This window comes from Felis catus, chromosome D3 (assembly GCF_018350175.1).
Source record: "Felis catus isolate Fca126 chromosome D3, F.catus_Fca126_mat1.0, whole genome shotgun sequence".
In the NCBI taxonomy this organism is placed as follows: Eukaryota; Metazoa; Chordata; class Mammalia; order Carnivora; family Felidae; genus Felis; species Felis catus.
Window position 1 is genome coordinate 46874634 of NC_058379.1, and position 21175 is coordinate 46895808.

The following is a 21175-nucleotide window of genomic DNA, read 5'->3' on the forward strand; positions in this document are numbered from 1 at the left end:
CAATGCCTGATATACAGTAGGCATTTAATACATACTCGTGAGAGATGGGATCTTGAAGAACAAGACAGATAAGTTTATATAAACCCCAGGATTATATGTATCTTCTATATGCCATGTGGTGACAGATATACAGTTCCTGAGACACAGAACACAGGAAGCACATATTTTTAAAAAATCTTTTTTTGATATTTATTTTTGAGAAAGAGAGAGACAGAGAGAGATGGAGACACAAAATCTGAAGCCAGCTCCAGGTTCTGAGCTGTCAGCACGGAGCCCAACACAGAGTTTGAATTCACGAGCCTCAAGATCATGACCGAGCCGAAGTCAGACGCTTAACCCACAGAACCACCCATGCGCCCCAGGAAGCATGTATATTAAATTTATTCTCAGATCTGCTGGAAAATAGTAGCCAACACAAAATTCAGTACCACAATCCCATTATTTACTATATTGATTGTATCTCTATTTTGTACTGATCATAAAGATATAAAAATTTCAGAATTCTAACTGCATTTAAAAAAAGAATACTAAATACATCTTAAAATTCTGGTATGTTAATTTTTATTATAAAACACCAGCAGGGGGCGCCTGGGTGGCTCAGTTGGTTAAGCGGCTGACTTCAGCTCAGAGCATGATCTCACAGATCCTGGAGTGAGTTCCAGCCCCACGTGGAGCTCTGTGCTGACAGCTCAGAGCCTGGAGCCTGCTTCAGGTTCTGTGTCTCCCTCTCTCTCTGGCCCTCCCCTGCTCACACTCTCTTTCACGCTCTCAAAAATAAACATTAAAAAAAATTAAACAAAACAAGACAAAAACACCAGAGTTCACTAATTACCAAGAAAGCCTGAAGGTCCCTCACAAAATTTTGGGAGATTTTATATATTCAAACAGACAAGAATGTAAAGTACTTTAATAACAAATGAAATCCCTTTTCAACTCTTTGTATTTATTAAATCACAGAATCTATCATATTTTAAATTATATTCATGGCAAAGGATCACATCAAAACAAGATAATTGGATTCCTTTCATGAGCACATGAAAGTTTAATTAAAAAATTAAACTTTTTGCAAAATTCAATCATACTCAAATATTAAGCACATACATTTTAAAGTTTCCTATGTGATGTACCCACTTAGCATCAGCTAAATTTTCTAATATAAGAGATGATATATGTGCTAATATTTGAATCAACGGCCCAACTTAGCACAATCTCATGTTCGAAGTTCAATACAGTAAAAATGGACAAATAGGTAAAGAACCAAGTACAGATAAATGAACTGATCTTATGTGGGTAAGATGGACAGAAAGACATGTGCTGTGCTCATCAACGATACAAAAATTGAAATGTGTTAACTCCTTGAAAGCAAGATTAATGCAATCTAGTAATAAAAACATACACAGCAGTAACTACCAAGTAGAAGATAAAAGAAGGTGATGTAAATATTTAGGAAATCTGGAAAAAGCATAGCTTTCTTCCAGCTGCAGTAAGTCAGGAAAGAATTTATGCAGACAGCACCTGACTCCACTTTCAAGAATGGGTAGGCTTGGGCCATGGGAATCAGATAACAAACAACATTCTTACACAGAAGAAACAAGTGGTGCAGGGCTATCAAGAGCAACAAGTTCACGTATGGATCAGGCAAATTAAACTATTTGCAGCTCATTTTTGAAATCCCATAGAGTATAGCAATTTACCCACTACCTTTATTTTTTTACTGTAAACGTTACATTTTTCTCAGCTTTTGCAAGACTCCATACCTGGTTCACAAGGATCAACACATGAACAAATAGACTGTAATGGTGTAAAGTGTACTAATTAAAACATGCTTATTAATCACATACTTACAGGGCTCATTCATGGTAATTTATGCAAAAATTAAAGCTAGTCATTAGATTTATGTCGTTTCACACATAGAAAATGTGAAACAAATAATAAACTCATTAACTTGTGATACACACACAAATCCTCCTAGTATAGGATTTTAAAATAACCTTTAGGGATATTAAACTATGGTCAGTAATCAAATAAGCCCTCTACCATAGTTAATTTACCAGATCATTCAAATAATCAAAAAAAAAAATCAGGATAAAGGGGAAAGCAATTTTTGGCTATGGAAGTATGAAAAGATCAGAGAACGGTCATCCTGAAAAAGGAGTATAAAAATGAACAAAACGAAATCATTTCATGGTGCTAGATATTCAGTGAAGACAAACAACAAACTGAGAGGCAACTCAACAGGAACTAGAACGCCAGGCAAGATCATCAGGCATCATTAGCTTTGAAGCCACAGGCCATTCCTATCCCACACCCACCTCCATATCTCCTAATACCACCACATTGTGGGGACAGGATTTCAACACATGAATTTTAGGGGGACACATTCTGTCCCAAACAGAAACAATGCTAAAACATTAAAACATTTTTTAAAAAAGAGCAGAGATATCAGGCCAGGCATATCCCAGATTTCACAAATGAAGACCAGACAAGTTAATAAAAAAAGAAAAAAATAACCTGAGGGGAGACAAGTCAGAATTCAGAGCTGCTAAAACACATTATAAAAAATGTCCAACTTTGGGGGCACCTGGGTGGCTCAGTCAGTTAAGCATCTGACTCTTGGTTTCAGCTCAGGTCATGATCTCATGGTTCATGTACTCAAGCCCTGGTCAGACTCCACACTGACAATGCAGAGCCTGCTTGGGATTCTCTTTCTCTCCCTCTCTCTCTCTTTGCCCCTCCCCTGCTCGCTCTGTCTCTCTCAAACTTAAAAACAAACAAACAAACAAAAAACAAAAAACACCAAACTTTTAAAAACTGTCCAATTTTCAATAAAAACTTGAGACAAAGGATCAACTTACCTTTAATGAGAAAAATGCTGATTATAGAAACTGACTTTCAGTTGGCTATGTTAAATTTAGCAGATAAAGAGTGTGAAGCTATTTAAATACGTTCAAAAAGTTCAATATCCAGAGAAATTAAAATTTTACACTAAATACCTGTGTAACACAAAAGGCAGTAAAGGAAGAACAAAAGAGACCTAGAGACCTAGAGACCTAGAAAACAAATAAAATATTGAAGATGGAAATCCAAAACTGTTATTAATTAAATGTGAATAGACCGAACACTAAATCAAAAGGCAGAAATTGCCAGACTGGATAAAAACACACAACTGAACAGGTGTCCAACAGACACATAAAAAGATGCTCAATCACTCATCAGGGAAATGCAAATCAAAACCACAATGAGATCATCACCTCATACCTGTCAGATTGGCTAAAATAAAAAAGACAAGAAACAAGAGTTGACAAAGATGTGGAAAAAAGGAACCTCCATGCACTGTTGGTGGAAATGTAAATTGGTATAGCCACTGTGGAAAAACACTATGGAGATTTCTCAAAAAATTAAAAATGGCAATACCATATGATCCAATAATTCCACTATTAGGTATTTACCCAGGGAAAATGAAAACACTAACTTGAAAAGATGCACCCTTGTGTTTATTGCAGCATTATTTACAACAGTCAAGACATGGAAGCAGCCTAAGTGCCCATCAATAGAAGAATGGATAAGGAAGATGTAACACACACACACACACACACACACACACACACACACACACACACACACACACACACACAAAGTACACAGCCATAAAAAGGATGTGATCATGCCATCCGAGACAATATCGTTGGAGCTGGAGGGTATTATGCTAAGTGAAATAAATCAGACTGAGAAAGACAAATACTCATAAATGGAGTCTTAAAAAAATGAATGAACAAAAATCAGCATCAGAATTATAAATACAGAAAACTGATGGCTGCCAGAGGGGAGGAGGGAAGGGGGTGGGTAAAATGGATGAAAGGGAGAGGGAGATACAGGCCTGCAGTTATGGAATGAGTAAGTCATTGAAATAAAAAGCAGAGGATAAGGAATATGGTCAATGATATTGTAATAGTGATAATGGGACAGATGGTGGCTACACTTGCAGTGAACGGAGCAAAATATACAATAAGCCTGTCGAATCGCTAAGTTGTACACCTGAAACTAATGTAACAGTGTGTCTACTAAAGAAACATTCACACAGTTGTATGCTGTCTACAAGAAACATTATATTCAAAGATACAGAGAAGTAGAAAATGAAAGGAGTGGAAAAGATATACAATGCAACCAGTAACCATGAGATAGCTAGCATAGCTGTATTAACATAAAACAAAATAAACTTTAGGACAGGAAATACTACTGAAGGCAAAGGCATTTTTTAATGATAAAGTCAATATGTGAGGAAGATACATGCCATATATTCCATATAACCCCATTTTGGATATGGACCTAACAGAGTCCCAAGTCATGAAGCAAAAACTGACAGAACTATAGCTAGACTTCAATACCACACTCTCAATACTTGATAAACACACAAAATCAGTTAAGGGTAAAAATTTGAACAACCTTACTAACTAACCCAGTGGACGTTTATTGAATACTCCACCCCCAAAACAACACAGTATACATTCTTTTCAAGCACTGAAGGAACATTCTCCAGGACAGATGTTGTATCACAGATTAATTCCTGATACATTTTAAAAGAATGTTATATTCTTCAATAAATAATTCAAAGTATGTTATATGATTATAAGAGAAATTAAATTAGAAATCAGTGATGGGGAGAAATCTGGAAAATTACAAATATGTGGCAGACATAGTTCTAAATCTATGGGCAAAGAAGAAATCACAAAAAAATTATAAAGTATCTTTAAATAAATGAAAACAAAAAACACAACATGTCAAAATGTATTCTATCAGCTAAAATGAAAATTTATAGCTTTAAGTGCTGTACTAGAAAAGAACAAAGTGGGACACCTCAGTGGCTCAGTCGGTTGAGCATCTGACTTCGGCTCAGGTCATGATCTCACAGCTCATGGGTTTGAGCCCCGCGTCAGGCTCCGTGCTGACAGCTCAGAACCTGGAGGCTGCTTCAGATTCTGTGTCTCCCTTTCTCTCTACCCACCTCTGCTCATGCTCTGTCTCACTCTCTCAAAAGTAAATATTTAAAAATTTTTTTTTTAAAAAGATCAACAAAATTGACAAATCTTTAGCCAAATTAACCAGTGGAAAAATACACAAATTAGCAAACACAAATGAAATAAAGGCTACCATTACCAATCCAACAGATATCAAACAATGGGAGAATATTATTAACAACTTTATGCCAGCTAATTAGACAATTTAGGTGAAATGGAAAAATACCCAGAAAGACAAAATAACGAAAACGGATTCAGTAAGAAAAAGAAGGGGCGCCTGGGTGGCGCAGTCGGTTAAGTGTCCGACTTCGGCCAGGTCACGATCTCGCGGTCCGTGAGTTCGAGCCCCGCGTCAGGCTCTGGGCTGATGGCTCGGAGCCTGGAGCCTGTTTCTGATTCTGTGTCTCCCTCTCTCTCTGCCCCTCCCCCGTTCATGCTCTGTCTCTCTCTGTCCCAAAAATAAATAAACGTTGAAAAAAAAATTTTTTTAAGAAAAAAAAAAAAAAGAAAAAAAAAGAAAAAGAAAATTGGAACAGATCTACATAAAGTAATTAAGTTGTTTCAATAATTTAAAATCTTCCCACACAGAAAGTCCAAGCACAGATGGCTTACCTGGTGAATTCTATCAAATATTTAAATAAGTAGTAAAGCCAATCCTTCACAAACTATTTCAGAAAACAGGAGAAAAGAACATGTTCCATTTCCCTTCTATAAGGCCAGTATTACCCTGTTACCAAAGCCAAATAAACACATTTCAAGAAAACAGTACTATAGAGCAGGATCTGTCATGAATACAGACCCAAAAAAAATCCTGAAAGTATTAGCAAACAGAATCCAGTAACACACAAGAACAATTATTGTCCAATATGAAGATTTACACAGGAATGTTTAATATCCACAAATCAATTAATGTAATATGCCACATTAATAGACTAATGAAAAAGTCACATGATCTCAAAAGATAGACGAATAGCATTTGACATATATTCATGATAAAAACTTTCAAGAACCAGGAATAGAGTAACACTTCCTCAACCTAATAAATAGCTAGGAAAAACTTACAAACACCATACTTACTGGTAAAAGACTAGATGCTATTCCCCTAGGATCAAAAAACAAGGATTTCTGCTCTCAACATATTTATTCAATAGTATACTAGGATCTAGCAAAGTAAAGGGTAGAGGTTGTGGTGGGGGAAAGTATCCAGCTGGAAAGGAAGAAGTACATTTGTCTTTATTGGCAGGTAAGACCCAGTGTAGACAATGCTTTGGAATTTATAAAAAATCTAGAATAAATGAGCTCAGCAAGTACACAGGACACAGATCAACAACAAAAAATCAACTTGTCTTTCTATATAGTTGCAGCAAGGAATCAGAAAATTAAAAGAAAAATTCCATTGAAAATAGCATCAAAAAGAATATAATGCCTAGAAAACAATTTAACAGGAGAATAAGATCTGTACATTGAAAATTTCAAAACACTGCCAAGAGAAATTAAGGATCTAAATAAAGGGACAGGCATTTCACATTTCACATTCATGGATTGAAAGACTCAATATTGTTAAAGTGGCCATCCTTCCCAAATGGGCCTAAGATTGTAGACAAGACAACCTCAAATTTCCAACAGGTGTTTTCGTAGAATATGATCCTAAAATTTATATGGAAAAACAAGCTTTTGACTGAAAATAGCCAAAATAATGTAAGTCACTGTTGGAAAACTCAGACTACCAAATATCAAAATTTAATTATAAAGCTACTGCAATAAAGGTGGTGTAGTACTGATGTAATCAAAGACATAGATCAAAGAAACAGAATAGAAAGTCTAGAAATAAACCTCACATTTATGATCAATTCATTTCCACAAGGGTGCCAAGGCAATACAATAGGAAGAGAGTCCTGTCAGTAAACAGTTAAAAGATTAAAGAATGTGGCATAGCCATAAAATGGTATGTTCTTCTGCCATAAAAAGGAAGAAATTACTGATACATGAATGCTACAGCACTGATAAACTTCAGTAATATCATGCTAAATTAAAGAAGTCAGACACAAAGCTTGTATGATTTCATCTATAAGAAATTTCTAAAAAAGAAATTTCTAGAAAAGACCAACATCCTAGAGATAGAAAGCCAATCGGCGGTAGCCTGAGGCATGGGAGAGCAGCAGGGAATGAACACAAACAGGCATGAGGAAACTTTCTGAGCTGATGGAAATGTCTAAAACTGGACTGTGGGGATGGCTGGACAACTGTGTAAAGGTACCAAGAATCACCGAAATGCGCGCTTACAGTAGGTGAGTTTCATGCAACATAAAATTATACCTCAATGAAGCGTTTTTTTTTTTTTTTTTTAAAAGGAACAATCAGGAGTTCCCCATCCCAAAGGACACGAGTGGGGACAGGAGGAGTCCCTGTCAGGAGGCCAGAGTGGAAGTAACCTGACCTCACTTTTCATTCTAAGCGCTTGTGACCTTGTGACCCAAAGTGCTGGTTTATGTATTTGTTGTGGCTTTTCTCAGTTGCTATTCAGAGCCATAAAAAACACAGGCGACTGCCCCTCCAAATATTCCACTTGCAAACACTGAACACGGAATCTTCTCACCTTTCGTCCTGTAAAGGCAGCTCGATGAAGCGGCGTGTCTCCCATGTCATTCAATACATTCACTTCTGCACCAGCCTGAACAAACATGAAAATGTTAGACATCTTCCACGTGTCAACAAATATTAAATATTTCTTTTTCAAAGATTTTTAAGTAATCTCTACACCCAACGTGGACAAACTTATAAACTTGAGATCAAGAGTTGCATGCTGAGCCAGCCAGTAGCCCCAAAAATATATTAAATACTTCAAAATTAAAATAATTGTTAATATTGATTGGTTGTCACCACTAAAATTTAATTTAATTCACAGTAAAACAATAAAGCTTCCTGAAAGGTAAAAGTCTACATGATAGGTAGAAGAGTAAAAAGTTTACTTTTCTTTAAAAATCTATAGACTTTCACTCTACTTTAGAAACCCAAATATTAAAAAAGAACTGTCTGAATGAAACGCGACATTTTGGGGGCACCTGGGTGGCTCAGTGGGTTAGGCATCTGTCTCTTGATTTCGGCTCATGTCGTGATCTCACATTTATGAGATCGAGCCCCTTGTCAGGCTCCGTGCATGGAGCCACTTTGGGATCCTCTCTTTCCCTCTCTCTTCCCCTCTCCTGCTCATGCATGCATGCTCTCTCAAAATAAATAAATATTAAAGAAAATATCACATTTTCTCCACCAATTTAGTAAGTTCTCAGGAAGAAAAAGATACCACTATTTAAATGTACAGTTTACTAAATTTGAAGACAAAATTTCAGAAATACCAATATGTGAAAAAAATCAGAATTGAAAATTGTGAAGTCTTAAATCATATGGTGCTCATTAAGAGATTCTGACATTTTTTAATCATTTAAGCTGTGCTTTGGTTATTTTTTAACTGTTACATTAAAAAACAATAGGGGCGCCTGGGTGGCGCAGTCGGTTAAGCGTCCGACTTCAGCCAGGTCACGATCTCGCGGTCTGTGAGTTCGAGCCCCGCGTTGGGCTCTGGGCTGACGGCTCAGAGCCTGGAGCCTGTTTCCGATTCTGTGTCTCCCTCTCTCTCTGCCCCTCGCCCGTTCATGCTCTGTCTCTCTCTGTCCCAAAAAAAAATAAACGTTGAAAAAAAAAATTAAAAAAACAATAATAGTGTCTTCAAATTCGTACAACCATTTTTGCAATTTTAAAAAGTCAGTAACAGAAAAATCAAATGACTAAGAAAACAGAATTTTAATCATCAGGCTAACCTAATTCATGTACTTAGCAAAGAACAATTAAGTGTGTTAGTGATGAGCTATTGTTTTAAATAAGCCACTATGGTTAGTTGGCTTTTCTAAGACTTTCATAATTTCTGTAACAGCAATATTTATTTTATTCATTTAAAACTTAGAGTCATAGGGGCACCTGGGTGGCTAAGTTGGTTAAGTGTCTGACTCTCAATTTCCGCTCAGGTCATGATCTCAGATTGTGGGATGGAGCCGTGCATCAGGCTCTGCAGTGAGCACGAAGCCTGCTTAGGATTCTCTCTCCCCCTCTTCCTCTGCTCCTCCCCCACTTGTGCATGTGCTCACTCTCAAAAAAAAAAAAAAAATTAGAGCCATATACATACCTTTAACAGATCCTGGACCACTTGTCTATGTCCAAAATAGCATGCCAGATGAAGAGGTGTCCACCCCAAATTAGACTTACTTCTTCCTAAAAGTGGAAAAATATAAGGCATTTTTAGATGTTATTTAGGTAGTTTTATACTAAAATTTCTCTTTACCAAGGTACTTCCATACATTGGCCAATGTCCCCTTCATATTGCACTGCTGATAAACGAGAGACAAGAGACAGGACGTAGTCAGAAGCATAACAAGTGTAATAGATTAGAACCCACAAGCCCCAGATTCTGGTGCCACCTTCCTAACTCACTAACTCAATGTCCTCATTCTTAAAAGGGTGGGGAGAGACACGATGGGGGTGACATTCAAAGTAGATAATCTGTAGTTGGCTCCAAGGTTCTGAGTCTCTAACCATCTCACCATCATTTAACAAAGATGTGGTTCTCTTGGCACAGCATTTCATGAAAAGCACCTCTCTTTGAAAACCTGTGCCATGTCAGGAGGGTGAATGGAAATACGGAATTGATAAAGAATCTTTTCTGTAGCATTTGGAAAATTGTTAGCTCTGCAGATAGTGACATAAAATGGAGTCCTGACTCCAGATAAAATCTCAAGTAATGAGGATATGGGTTACCAGAGTGGTAGAGTTCTACTAGATAACAAGAACCAAAATTAAGAGCAATGAAATGTCGGATCCCTGCTGAGGAGAGGTACAGAAGAAGGGAGTGCGACAAAAACAATACAATTCAATTCAGGAAGAAAAGGCAGGGGGCACTGTAGCTTAGAGCAGCAATAGCTCCAAAAGGTTACCAAAATTTCCACTCAGGCTTAAGGGAATATAGCCTATCAAATTCCAAAGCCCAGCACTCGGGAGGGTCTACCAAAGCCCAGGAGTATGCTGTTGCCTGTGGGGCACTCCTCTGGAGGAGCTGAAGGTTTAATGGCTGCCCTTGCTTCCTGGATTTCAGGTTTTGAGCCAACAGAAACCCCAGGCACCAGCCTCAGTGTACCCGGAACAAGCCTCGGACAGCTCCCTGAGGGACTGCTGCCACCAACAGTGTCCTGTGTTTGTGTGCCACTTACCCAAACTCCTACAATGATGTCCCCTAAAGCGTGTACCCTCTGGAACCTGTAATTTCGGTCAATGAATCCTACAGCCATGGATTGTTTTGTGGAATGTTTACCTTCTGTCCTTAAGTGAAACCTGATGTCCTTTTCCTGATGACAAGGACTCTCCTTTACCCCTCAGGTAGAGTCTGCCCTCCCCCAATTCCCACACACTCACTGGTCCTCCCACGACAGAAGCCAACGCTGTCTGTAGTCAAGGACTCCACTCATGTTACAACTCCTCTTGTGAGACTTCTACCATTAAGCCTGAAAACCTTCTCTGCTGTCATCTACCAGCCTCCCACTGGCTCGCCCCTCACCAAGTAACTCTGGGGGACAGTCTTTCTCCCCATGCAAACCCTGCCACTGCCCTAGGGGTGTCTACTAGTTGTTCAGTATGCCGGCTCCTCTGTTTCTCAGCTCCCTCATTTCCCCACAAACTTTGCCTCTGCTTGATGTTAACCCCCAGGGTCAGGGTCAGAGCCTGGGTATCATTGTCATTTCTGAGCTAATCAACTCCCACTTTCCAGCTTATTCCCACAGGTGTACTCCCAGACTTGTTCAGCTGAATCAGCTCTTCATCCTGTGATCACTTCTCATGTATGCAAACACCTCCATCTTTACTTCCTTTAACAAATCCAGCATTTTGATCCCTTACTTTAACTTCTTTGCCAGTCCCCTCAATAATCCTGTCGCAGTAGCCTACAAAAACCCCAAAGCCTGATCAGTACACTGGCTTGATTTTCCTAGAATCACACCAGGTTGCTAAACAATGGGAGAACAAAACTAACAGAACTCTGTAGATTCCCAGCACCTTAAACTCCGGATCTCCTACTTCCGCGAGCCTCTAGACACTGCCTGGAAATCCTTTTTAGAATAGCCTCTTCAAGGGGCTCTCCTACAGTCCACAGCAGTGACTTCAAGTCACGACTCTTCTCAAGCCTCTTCCCCAAATACCTCCCCTTAGCAAAGGGCCTCCATCTCTTAGCTTCACAATGAGGGGTAAAGTTTTCATGGAATTCCCTGGGCTTCCTGGAGCCAAATGTACCACCGTACCCCCATCTACAGGCATTCTTCCATCCTTCCCTCCGTAGGCCTAGACTAACCCAGACCTTGTGCCCTGGACTCCACCCCTTTCTGCTTCTGAGGCACTTTTCTCCTTTATATTCTGCCTCTCCCTCCTCACTTATGAGTAAGGAGGAAGTAAACACTTGGGTCTCTTCTTACAATCAAGAGCAACAAAAGCCCTCTGATGGCATCCTCCCTACCAGCTACCATGCTCCGCCTTCACTTACTTTTTCCACCCCATTTACTCCTGTCAGCCCCCACTACCCTTGGCTGACTAGGGTCATGTCCCACCTTGTCATTCAAATGGTCCTCCAGTTTTGATCCACAAATGCTATCACCAAGTCACAGGGACACTTTTTAGCTATCACAACACTGGGTTACTGCATATAGCATCGGATAGTATGGCCCACAGGCCTTCCTGGCTGACACAGCACTGCACTCTGTAGGGTTTCTCGTTGCCCCAACACTTCTTTAAGGATCATTTGGAAGCTCCACTGTCCAATTAGTCCTTCATTATTGGTATCTCCAATAATGGCATCTCCTGGCCCTCTTCCATTGCTTTCATTTTTTCTGTGGTACGGACTTCAAAATCCATATTCCATCTCTTTACGAGACACCTCCATTTGGATGATGCAAAATACTTTGTGCTCAAAAGGCACAAAACTGAGGGGTGCCTGGGTGGCTCAGTCGGTTAAGCATCCAACTTTAGCTCAGTCATGATCTCGCACTTCATTGGTTCAAACCCCACGTCGGGCTCTATGCTGACAGCTTGGAGCCTAGAGCCTGCTTCGGATTCTACGTCCCTTTCCCTCTGCCCCTCTCCCACTCATGCTCTGTGTGTCTTTCTCAAAAATAAACATTTAAAGAAATTTAAAAAAAAAAAAAAAAGCACAAAGCTGAACTTACCCTGTTATATGTGCACAGTTGACCCTTGACAACACTGGCTTTGAACTGTGTGGGTCCACGCACATATGGAGTTTAGTTGACGAAACACTTTAAATGTATTTTCCTCATGATTTTAACATTTTTTATCCAGCTTACTTTTTTATAAAAATATAGCACATCATACACACAACATATGTGTAAACCGAGTTACCAGCAGGGCTTCTTCCTGGTCAACAGCAGGCTATTAGCAGTTAAGATGGGGCGGGGGCGGGGGGGGGGGGGGGAGGGGGTGGAAGTCAAAAGTTCTACACGGATTTTTTTTTTTTTTTTTTTTTTTTTTTTTTTTTTTTTACTGTGCAGGGGGTCAGTGCCCTTTCACCCTGCATTCTTCAAGAGTCGACTTTACACAGTCACTGAAACTATCTCTACCCCTACCCACGTGTGTTTTCACAATGAATTGCCATTATTCACCTTGTTTCTCAGGTCATAAACAAGCAACACTCTTGCCCCCTTTCTCCTTTTCACACCCACATTCAGGGTGCCCTACCAATTCCATCCCCTAAATGTTAATTATATCTGTGTGTTGCCATTCACATTGCTTTCACCCCCAGCGAACCCCTAACAGCTAACATGAACTGAACTGGTCTCACATCTGAGGTTTCCAAGAAATCAGAATTTCCAAAATCCTACATGATTCTTAAAATACTTCATTCTTTATTAGTAAAAAGTAGTAAAGAGTAGTAGTAAAGTTAGCAGTAAAGAGTATCTTTTTTTTTTTTTAATTTTTTTAATCTTCATTTTTGAGAGAGAGAGAGAGACACAGACTGCAAGCAGGGGAGGAAAAGAGAGAGGGAGACACAGAATCCGAAGCAGGCTCCAGAACCAACGCGGGGCTCGAACCCACGAACCGTGAGATCATGACCTGAGCTGATGTCGGAGGTTTAACTGACTGAGCCATCTAGGTGTCCCATAAGTATCTTTTTACTACTTACCACGGATATCCAAAAAATTTTGTTCAACAAATAAGAAATGTCAAATTGAGGAGTATTTACAAAGGACTGTACCCTACATAGAATACTGAAACACTGGGAAACACCAGCAGATACTATGGTTTCACATAACTTCACATTCAGAATTTCCAGCAAAGCAACAGGACACCACTACAGAATCACGTGTAGACATGGACAACATATGTTTTTATTTCGAAAGACCCTGTTTTGACCTCATTTTGCACTTAACTGATTATGTTCTTCTCATCAGCTTATCTTGTAACTCAGGCAGAAGACCCAGCAGGCAAAGCATCCTGGAATGGGTACCAAAACCAGCCCCTCGAGCAAGGGGGACTGCCCAGACATGCCCATGCAATGCAGGACTGATCCCAAGACAATCCCACCTGACCTTTATTCTTTACTGCCCACTGGCACGCACCCACCACTCTTTGTTCCACGTTTTCCTCATTCAAACCTAGAAGTATTTTCAGCACTTTGGAGACAGCCTTTGGGACACTAGCCTGTCTCCTGGTGTTGGCCTCCTGGAAACAAATCCCTTTCTTGTTTTACCACCACTCGTCTCCCTCTTTGGATTTTGTCAGAAGTGAGCGCCTGAACCCCCCCGAACCACGGGCTCTGGCACCCTTGGGCCTCAGTTACAACTTTGCTTCCAGAACTTATTTCTTAGAACACTGTTAGAGTAGGCAGTTAGCTAGGTTCTAACAGGATACCTGTAGGCCAGCTGAGAGAAGTCATGGGCGGCTATCAGGAAAGTCAGAGGCCTGTTCTGGCAGCACTCCACAAGACGCTGGGTCAAACCACACAGAACCAAGGAGGCAGGAGCCCTGACCAGAAACCTAAGACCAAATATGGAAGAAAAGGCGCAAAACTCTGCTTATTAGAATCCTTGCCTGAGTACTGAATGTTCCACCTCCTAGTTAACAACTGTCAATGACAGATAGAAACCCAGCCCCCAGGGCAGGCACCTCCCTCCTGGCCCTCCCACCCTCTAGCTCACCACTCTCACATCTCCAGACTATCTTTTTTGCTTTAATAAACTTTCCCGCTTTTGTAGCTCATCTGCTGTGTTACATATCTGTCCTTGAATTCCGTGACACCTTTTGGGATGGGCTGTGTTGAGATCCCAGAGCCAGGGGCTCCCCAGTTCACCCAGCAATAACACCACTCAGAATTTACATAAAGTATACTGTGCATATAAACATTAATTTTTGCAAGAAAGTCTCACCATTAGCAATAGACAGGACTGTAAACACACAACAGCTATAAGGAAAACAGATTAGATCCTTTGTCCCCCTATCCTAGAAATATTGGCCTTAACCTTCAACTGCAGGCCATTGTTTCCTTCTGTCACTTTCAACTTGACATCGGTAATTCCTTCCAAGCAATAACATCTCTATGTTGATTGTTAAGCTTTAATTCTTAAAGAATTATAGTACATTTTACCATTTTCTCAATGTCTCAGGGTTTGGAAAAACCAAATCAGATAGCAAAGAAATCCTCGAAATGCCTGGTGCAAGGCTATCCCCACGGGGAAACACTACTCACGTCCAGTCCCCTGGCCCCCATTCACTTCTACTGGTGAACTGCACATCACCTGGTAGGTCATCTTCTACATAAATCCTTTAAACTGCCCTTAAGACAAAGTCTGACTGACAGGAATAATGATGAAATTTTGAAGAAGCATTCACATCTATTTCACAGTTTTACATTTCCCATTAGATGACTTTCCACCAAGTAGCCTGGATATATAGGTAAGGATGGAAAGGGTAGATAAAGGGTCATTAGGATTATCAAATGCCAGGAATGTTTCTGGCATTCAAAATAGAATCCCAAGATAAAGATTAAGAACCAGTCTTTGCTGAAGGACCAGGAGGATTTTTACAATTCCTTTAGCATACCAAAAACAACTATTTTCTGGACAACTCAGATCATAGTTTTCTCTCCACTGCAAATATAATAATCCTTCCCCAACATGGGTGAAGACATAAGGTTTGTTGCTCTAGGACAGAAGAATGTGACCCAGCAGAATAAAATATGCATCGGGGACAGAGGACTGTGAGAAAGGCACAAATGAAGAGACATGGTGCTCCTATTCATGAGCCCAGAAAGCGAGATAAATCAAGGATACACCAAGAACAGGCAAGTGGCATCTGGGATGACATAGAAAGATATCCTAGCAACCACCTATCCCAGCACCCACCTGCAAGGTGGCCACAAAGTAACAGTCACGGAGCACCACTTGTATGACACACAGAGAGACACGAGTTTGAGTTTGTCCCAAGGGTCAGCTACAAATGCTTCAGGAGCACTGGGAAGACAAGGGTCACTGAGGAATCAAAGGCTATAGACACACACAACAAGGCTCATCTTTATTTTTAAACACCAGCTTGGGGGAGACAGGGCAAAGAGAGCTGAGAGGTTCTGGAAGACCAATCATTTATCAAAAAGCTACAAGATCGAGAAACCAAAAGATTAGTATTTATTTAGTCCTCCATACTCCAAGAAGGAGAAGGTGCTTGTTGAAATATCAGAGCCATTTTAGAAGATAAATTTTCTCTGCACACCTGAGCATAATACATACAACCTTGCCACAGGTGCATTAGGATTTGGCTGCTATTTACCTTCCCTCACCCTTCCTGCCTGCAGGCCCTTGCCACCTGGACTGCCTCTCACCTCAGGACCTTGGCACATGCTGTATCTTCTCCCTTGAACACTTTTCTTCTCTATTTTCACCTGGTTAAGTCCTACACATTCTTTATAGATCACCTTAGAATCATTTCCTCTAAGAAGCTAATCCTTCTAGGTCCAGTTACAGGTCTCTCCTATGGGATCCCATGACACCCTGGGGTTCCATATTCTGGTACATATTTTGAAGTGTAGACTAGTCTATTAATCCTCTACACTAGTCTCAATGAGGCCAGGGATCCTGCCTAACACCACCTGCAAGGTACTTCACAGGACTCTGGGCATACACTGAACACTCAAACTGGTTGATTTAACCATAACACCCTATCATAGCATGCATCTTGTAGGCTCAGGGTCACTCTTGTAGCTGATAAAATTGTCAGAGACCCTAAACCTTAAGACTAGATCTCAATGTCTCGGACTTAGAACTACGAGGTACTACTAGGTAAAACTACTCTTTTACCTACTCTTATGAAGACTCTTTCTAGAAAAAGATCTGGGAATTTATTTCTAGCAAGACCAAAAAGATTAGTGCTAAATAAATGACAGAGTTGTGCATACTCAAGAAAAAGCTAAAAAAACTCAAAGCTTACCTTTGCAATTAATGTCAGCAATTACTTGATTTCTTTCCATGGTTTCTAATAACTGTCGAACTTCTTTAGCATTGCCATTTCTGGCATGATGGAGAAGCTCCTGTTCTGCTTCAGTATTCATTTCTGGATTTAAAAATAATAATATTACTATTGAGTGATAGAATTACCTTTCGTATACTATCTGCTAATACAAAAAAAAATCACTTTACAAGTAATAAGAACGATGTAAGAACTAAGTGAATCAGTTGCAGGGCCAGAACTTGACCTTCAGACTCCTTATCCTTTTTATTATTATTGAAAAAGTGCACTAAACATTTGGGCAAGTTTCTTAATCTCTCAAAGCCTCAGTTTCCTTATCTGCAAAATAACCAACCTCATGAGCTGTTATATCATATTTGACAGAATGCTCTTAAAGGTATGAAATATTTTGCAAATGGTTAATGCAAACATTATATAACTAGATATAAAATTAAAATGTGGTCATTACAATAAAAATATCATAAGGCTGAAACATTAACACATTTAAAACTTGTGCAAAACATCCTGAATAGGAAAAAAATCAAATTACAGATAAAAATCCTGGAGCGACCATACTTATAATTCCTTTGTTTCCTCTTTCATATTTTACTAAGCTTCAAAATATAGAGCACTACAACCAAATTTAAGCCATTTGTCAAAATAAGTAGCAATTCACAAAATATAAATTTCTTTCTTACTAATAAATGCAAATAAAACAATTTTTTGCCTACAAGATTAAATAAAAAAGATTATACACCTGAAACTAATGCAACATTGCATGTCAACTATAATTCAATAAAAAAAAAAAAAAAGATGAAACATGCCTAATACTGTCATGGACAGGATATAAGCACCACTTGTCAATATCAAGTAAATTTCAAAATACATATACACTTGGGGGAAGATTCTACTAAAATGACTAGAGTATGGAAACACCAGCAATCTGTCTGTCTCCCCACCTAGATAACAACTGTACTGGCAGAATCTGCGTGATGTAACGGTTTTGGAACTCTAGGATCTTCTGAAGGCTTACAACCACCAGGGAAAGCTTGGAAGGGAACTGTGGTTAATTTATGTCAATTTAAGCTCTTAGCAAGGCAGCAGCTACCCATCTCCACCCCGAAATTCCCCCAGTGCATGCATTCCTGGAATGGCTTACAGGAACCAGGGTGAACAAAAAGATCCCCGTACTCCAAATATTGGAGAGCTGAGCTCTGATCACTGCTGCTTCTGATCAGAGATGCAGACAAGGAAGCAAGCAGACACACTTGTTGCATGCACCATCTCTCACTGCTTTAAGCCCCTCCAGCAGACTGGACTTCCAGGAGATTTAAAGGACCAACATTCATTTTTGTCCCCCCCCACCCCCCGCCCCGCACCCGCCTTCATTTCTCCATTCTTCCCCCCACTCCCCCCGCCCCCACATAAGAGCCAGACACTAAAGACTAGGACACTGAAAAACAACAGCATTTATGGAGAAAATTAAAACATGACTGCTCACGACCACCAAAAGAAGACCTGAGAAGACCTTCAGTTTACAGCTAAGGCTGACCTCAGCACAGCCTACAATAATCCAAGAAAAATAACAACATATTAGAAATAACTCGAGGAAGGAAGAGAATTTGCTATCTAGAGTTAGTACGTTAGATTCAAATGTCCAGTTTTCAATAATTAAAAAAGTTACAGGACATACAAAGAAACAGAAAAGTAGAGCCCAAAGGGAAAAACAAATCAATAGAAATGGTCCCTGAAGATCTGATGGCAAATATACTAGACAAAGGCATCAAAAAGATATTCAAAGACCTAAAGGAAGAGATGGTGGAAGACAAAATGCATAAACGAAATGAAAATATGAATAAAGACCAAAAAAAACCTAAAAAGAAAGACGAAATTCTTGAACTGAAAAGTACAATAACAAAAAATTCACTTGAGAGACTCAAAAGCTGATTTGTATAGGCAGAACACTAAGAAAACTTGAAAGATAGGACACAGAAATTACTGAGTCTGGGGAACAGAAAGAAAAAAGACTGAAAACCAAACATAGCTTAAGAGACCTATAGGACACCAACAGATCAACATGCATCATGAAAGTCTTAGAAGTGGGAGAATGAGGGTTGAGCAATTGGAGAAATAATAGCTGAATACTTCCCAAATTTGAGGAAAAAACATGAATATAAACATCCAAGAAGGTCAATGAACTCCTAAGGGGAACTCAAAGAGATATGCTACATAATCCAACTTTCAAAACAGAAAATCTTGATAGCAGGAAAGAAGCTAAATCATCACATACAAGGGATCCAGGGTAGGAAGACTGGTAGATTTCCCATCAGAAACTTTGGAGGACAGAGAGCAGTATGCAAATATATTCAAAGTGCTGAAAGAAAAACTATCCTTTATCTGGCAAAACTGCCTTTCAAAAGTAAGAGAGAAATTAAGACATCCCAGAAAAATAAAAGCCGAGGCAGTTCATTACCACTAGACCTGCCTTTCAAGAAATGCTCAACAGAGTCTTACAAGGTAAAATAAAAGCACCCTAGACAGTAACTCAAAGCTATGTGGAGAAATAAACATCTTGATAAAGGCAAACACATGCACAATTACAAAAGCTAGTGTTATTTTAACAATGGTTTATAGCTGTACTTCTTGTTTTCTACATGATTTAAGAGTAACGCATTTAAAGAAAAGAATATTGGATTAAAAATATAATTTTGTCTTCTAACTCCAAATCTTATTTTCTACATAATTTAAGGGACTAACACATTTAAAAGAATTATTTTTGTTTTGGGTACAGAGTGTATAAAGATGTAATTCTGTGACATCAGTAGCCAAAAGGGGTGGGAACAGAGCATAAAGGAGCAAGGTGTGTGTGTGTGTGTGTGTGTGTGTGTGTGTGTGTGTGTGTGTGTGTGTGTGTTATTTAAGTTAAACTAGTATAAACTCAAATTAGTGTTACAACTTTAGGATGATAAATGTAATCTCCATGGTAACCCTAATCCCCCCAAAATAACTACAGAATCTACAGAAAGGAGAATACTTTAAATATTTCAGTATTTAAAAAAATGAAATTTCAAGGAATTCTAAATAGCCAAAACAATCTTCAAAAAGGAGGCAATGCTGGAGGACTTACGCTTCTGGATTTCAAAACTTATAACAAAGCTAACGTCATCAAACACTGTGGTACTAGCATAAAGACAGACATACAGAACAATGGAATAGAACAGGGAAGCCAAATAAACCCTTGTGTATATGGTCAATGATTCTTTACAAGACTGACGACATGATTCAACAGTCTTGTCAACAAATGGTGCTGGGAAAACTGAAAATCCACATGGAAAAGAACAAAGTTGAACTTTTACCTAACATCATATTTAAAAACTAATTCAAATTGGATCAAAGATCTAAATGCAAAACATAAAATAATGAAAGTCTTAGAAAACACAGGGCAAATGCTTCATGACATTGGTTTTGGCAATGATTTCTTGGATAGAACAAAGGCATGGGTAACAAAAGAAAAAATAGATAAAGTGGACATAAGAATTTTTAAATTCTGTGCATCAAAAGCCACTAGCAGAGTTAAAACACAAACCACAAGATCAGAGAAAATATTTGCAAATCATATCTGATAAGGGATTAATAACCAAAATACAGAGAACTCCTAAAACTCAAACAAAACCCAGTTCAAAAACAAAGTACTTGAATAGACATTTCTACAAATATACACATGGCCAATAAGGACATGAAAAGTTGTTTCCCATTACTGATCATTAGGAAAAGGCAAATCAAAACTACAATGAGCTACCATCTCACACCCAATAAGAAGACTACTATGGGGAAAAAAACAAACAAACAGAAAACAAGTGTTGTCAAGGATGTGGAGAAATTAGAATCCTGTGCACTGTTGGCAGGAATGTAAAATGGTACAGCCACTGTGTAAAACAGATTAGCAATTCCTCAAAAAATTAAAACCAGAACTACCCTATAATCTGGCAATTCCACTTCTGGGTATACACTCAAAAGAACTGAAAGTGGGGGTCTCAAAGAGGTATTTGTACATCTGTGTTCAGAGCTGCATTACTCATAATAGCTAAAACATGGAAGCTATACAAGTGTCCACCAGGAGATGAACAGTTAAGCAAAATGTGGTATATAGGTACAATGGAGTATTTTTCAATCTTTAAAAAGAAAGACGTTTTTGCAATATGCTACATGAATGAACCATGAGGACATTATGCTAAGGGAAATAAGCCAGTCACAGAAAGACAAATACTGTATGATTCCATTTTTATGAAGTACTTTGAGCACAGTAGTCAAAAGAGAAAGAAAATGGAATGGTAGTGGCCAAGGGCTTGGGGAGAGGAGAATGGGGATTTATTGGGTACAGAGTTTCAGTTTTATAAGAAAAGTTCTCAGGATGGATGATGGTGATGGTAGCACATATTTATGTATTTAATACCACAAACATTTTTAAGATGATAAATTATATCTTATGCATATTTTACAATTTAAAAAATATTTTAAAAAATACACATACACCATTTCCTTTCCCAGGGCAATTCTACTTCTAGGAATCTATGCTATAGAAATACAGAAGATTATTTCATAAGCACATTCATAAGGATTGC

General features: G+C 39.0%; 1 protein-coding gene across 4 annotated transcripts in view; it reads right to left on the reverse strand.

Annotated features, from left to right (window-relative positions):
* Window positions 1-21175, reverse strand: part of OSBPL1A (oxysterol binding protein like 1A) — a 270348-nt gene that overhangs the window by 210022 nt on the left and 39151 nt on the right. For 3 of the 4 annotated variants that reach the window (XM_045041822.1, XM_003995075.5, XM_045041823.1), the window contains 3 exons: window positions 16536-16658; window positions 9193-9278; window positions 7612-7686 (listed from right to left, as the gene is read on the reverse strand). In XM_045041822.1, the coding sequence (XP_044897757.1) occupies window positions 7612-7686; window positions 9193-9278; window positions 16536-16656 (282 nt within the window). In that variant the 5' untranslated portion in view covers window positions 16657-16658. Of the gene's footprint in view, window positions 1-7611; window positions 7687-9192; window positions 9279-13967; window positions 14094-16535; window positions 16659-21175 lie in introns of those variants that run through there. The other variant, XM_045041824.1, reaches the window with a different exon arrangement.